Here is a 2,934-nt window from a genome sequence, read left to right on the forward strand (position 1 = left end):
AATACGTGGTTTATTGCAACAATTGCAAAGCTGCACTGTTACTTCGAGTAGTTTTGACAATTAATTAATATTCAGTTAATGAATATGTGCATAGTTTATGATTGTTATAGTTTTGGATGTTTTGCTTTTTTGGAAAATCCTTATCATGAGCCACCCTGTAGATATTTTAATAGTATATACATAATTAAGGAAAATTAAATGAAAAATACAAAAATTTTTAACGCTTTAAAAAGTAATAGTTAATAATGAATGTACTGTACATAATTTCCTACATTTGTACTATCAAGTAACAAAACAATACAAGCACCCTTACTGCAATGATGACAATCTTCAAACATATCAGTATGTCGATAGGTGAAAAGCTGTATCTTCCTACACTTATTAATGAAAATGTTTTCTTTTTTGTACCAATTTTTAATGTTTTAATAAATTCTACATCAACAAAATAAACCTTGTAGTATAGTTTGTATGTATACTTCCTTTATGCAATAAATAATATGTATAAAATCTTAATCTTAATTCATAGGTTTTTATATATACCCATTAATTTAGAATGTACTGTATTTATGAAATCGGGATATTTTTTTAAATAAAACATTAAGATAATTAACAAAAAATAATAACACATTATATTTTTCAAAAGTAAAAAAAGCCAAATTATTGAAAAAATAATAGTGAAACTTACTATTTTAAAATATTTTAATGCAAAAAATGCTAAAAAAAGTTTTTTAAAAAACAAACAAAATATATTAGAAATTTTCATGTTATTGTAAATATGAGAAGTAGTACATGGCTTTTCCTCAACTTTTCCTAGCCTAACATAAACGCCATGTTGTTTGTGGACCAGTTGTGTTTTATACGATTGTTCACCTCAAAAGCCCTTCAAAATTGGTCTAGATGATTGTACATCACGTAGATGTTGCAACTCTTGAGCAATCCTAACCTAAACATTTTCCTGCGGATGTGAATTACGGGGACTGTTTGTACTGTATTTGATGCCTCAGTCAGATATTAAGTTTTTTTTTAATAATGTAACAGTGTATTAGAATTTCCGTTAAAATTTGGAATATGTGAATGTGTAAAATTTAATAAATGTGATTAATCAAGTTTGTTTAACTCGACTACAAATTGATTCTATTGACGATAAGAGTAAAAGAGGGGATCTGCTTTAGTATATTGATAGTGACGATAAAAGAAAAAAGAAATATATAAATTTCCTGTTTTCTTGTTGAGGTTTCATAGTGTAAATTNTTTTAATATACTTGGGCACTGAGAGTTGATTAGTAATTTAATCAAGGACTAAAAATACTTTTCCCCATTCGGCGTTGTTGGTCCATTATCTAATAAATTATACCATTGATGAGAAACTATTTATGTAGAAGAGTGGTACTTTACTCGATATACGGATTTTATTAAATTAGGACTATATACTAATACAATTACTAACTAGTTTTCTTCAGCTTTATAGTTCTTCTTTTGTACTTTTTAATCGTAAAAAACGGACAAAAGCGAGGGTGCGAGAAAAATCAAAGCAATCTCTTTTGAACCCTTAGCGAAAAATAATTAATTACTGAATAAAAAAGTAGGTCGCTGTCGATTACATTTACACTTGTTAGGTCACCCTAACAAGACGTCACCCCCTAAAGATGTGAATAGGCTACTACATTTAAGCAAACCATATATTTTTTGCATAAGCACTGTTCCGAAATTGATCGAAGTTTATAGCCTGGGGTTGCATGAGTGCTTAGAGGGAAATAATCACGCAACATTTCTAAATTCCGTGCACTGACTGAATGTGAATTTAGTCTTCAGATTTCTGTTCTCCAGCTTACATTATGTGCCGGTTAATAATCATACATCTGTTCATTTTTTGTCCATGCTTTGGTCGTGATCCACCAACTGTCGATATACCAAGTCAAGGCACCATAATGGGAAAAGAAATATCAATGATAAGGACTAAAACGATTTTAGCATTTTTGGGTATCCCCTACGCTCAACCACCGCTCGAAAATTTGCGATTTGCCCCACCTGTAACAAATACTTTACCTTCATGGGACGATATCAAAAATGCCACTCAATTTGCTCCGGCTTGCTTGCAAACTGAAAAGGATATTAATAAACAGGATATGCCTTTCTTAAAAATAATCTCTAACCAAACGTTCGAAACCAGCGAAGATTGTCTTTATCTAAATGTTTTCGTGCCTATTGGTAAGTAAAATTATAAAATTTTCAAATTATTATTTCACCACTTTTATTAAAAATATATAACAGAAGTTTTACAAATTACGTTTTTAAAATTATTAGTGAATTACAATATATGTGAGCCATACTACAATTGGCAATTTTTATTTTTAGTAAAGAAAATCATTTGTTTTTAAATCAAATTCAATTCAACTTCAATAATATTGTAACTACCAAGGCAATTCGTACTTTTATCTATATTTCGTTTTATGTTAATTATTTTAAGCAGATATTATAGGAGGGTTAATGCATTATTTAATTATTTACAAGGTAATCGTTATCTTAGAGCCAAAACAAATTTTTAATAAATAGATTAAAGGAATTAAGTTATTATTCAAATGAAACGAAAGTGAAGTAGTACATTTCATAACTAAAATATTTTCAATATAATTTTTCTTAATCTAGTCGTACTGAGAAATAAAATAGTTACAATTATTGCCAAAACACACCTTGTATATTGACGTATGTATTTTAGAATTGCAAAATAATGGCGTGTGTATCAGTATTGCATATTCGAAACAATTTGAATTTACAACGATGGCCGCTGTAACACCGTTGATTATTATTGGTCATTTGTGCATATGGGGTGGAAATGTTCAGGAAATGTACTATCAATCATTTCGAAAATAATACTTTACTGTTTGCACGATCAAAGGGTAAATAGTGTCTGACAGCCCCCACAACGGTTTATGA

General features: G+C 29.2%; 2 protein-coding genes across 2 annotated transcripts in view; both read left to right on the top strand.

The window, feature by feature from the left end:
- Positions 1-893: 893 nt before the first annotated feature.
- LOC108733758 (lysine-specific demethylase lid) overlaps positions 894-2,934 on the top strand; it is a 22,573-nt gene continuing 20,532 nt past the window's right edge. The window contains exon 1 of the mRNA XM_025979828.1: positions 894-1,233. The gene's annotated coding sequence lies outside the window, so the exon portion shown is untranslated. The remainder of the gene's footprint in view (positions 1,234-2,934) is intronic.
- LOC112906134 (carboxylesterase 1C) overlaps positions 1,828-2,934 on the top strand; it is a 15,384-nt gene continuing 14,277 nt past the window's right edge. Inside the window, exon 1 of the mRNA XM_025979832.1 lies at positions 1,828-2,208. Coding sequence (XP_025835617.1) covers positions 1,836-2,208 — 373 coding nt within the window. The 5' untranslated portion in view covers positions 1,828-1,835. The remainder of the gene's footprint in view (positions 2,209-2,934) is intronic.

Source organism: Agrilus planipennis, unplaced genomic scaffold (genome assembly GCF_000699045.2).
Source record: "Agrilus planipennis isolate EAB-ADULT unplaced genomic scaffold, Apla_2.0 scaffold11, whole genome shotgun sequence".
Classification (NCBI taxonomy): Eukaryota; Metazoa; Arthropoda; class Insecta; order Coleoptera; family Buprestidae; genus Agrilus; species Agrilus planipennis.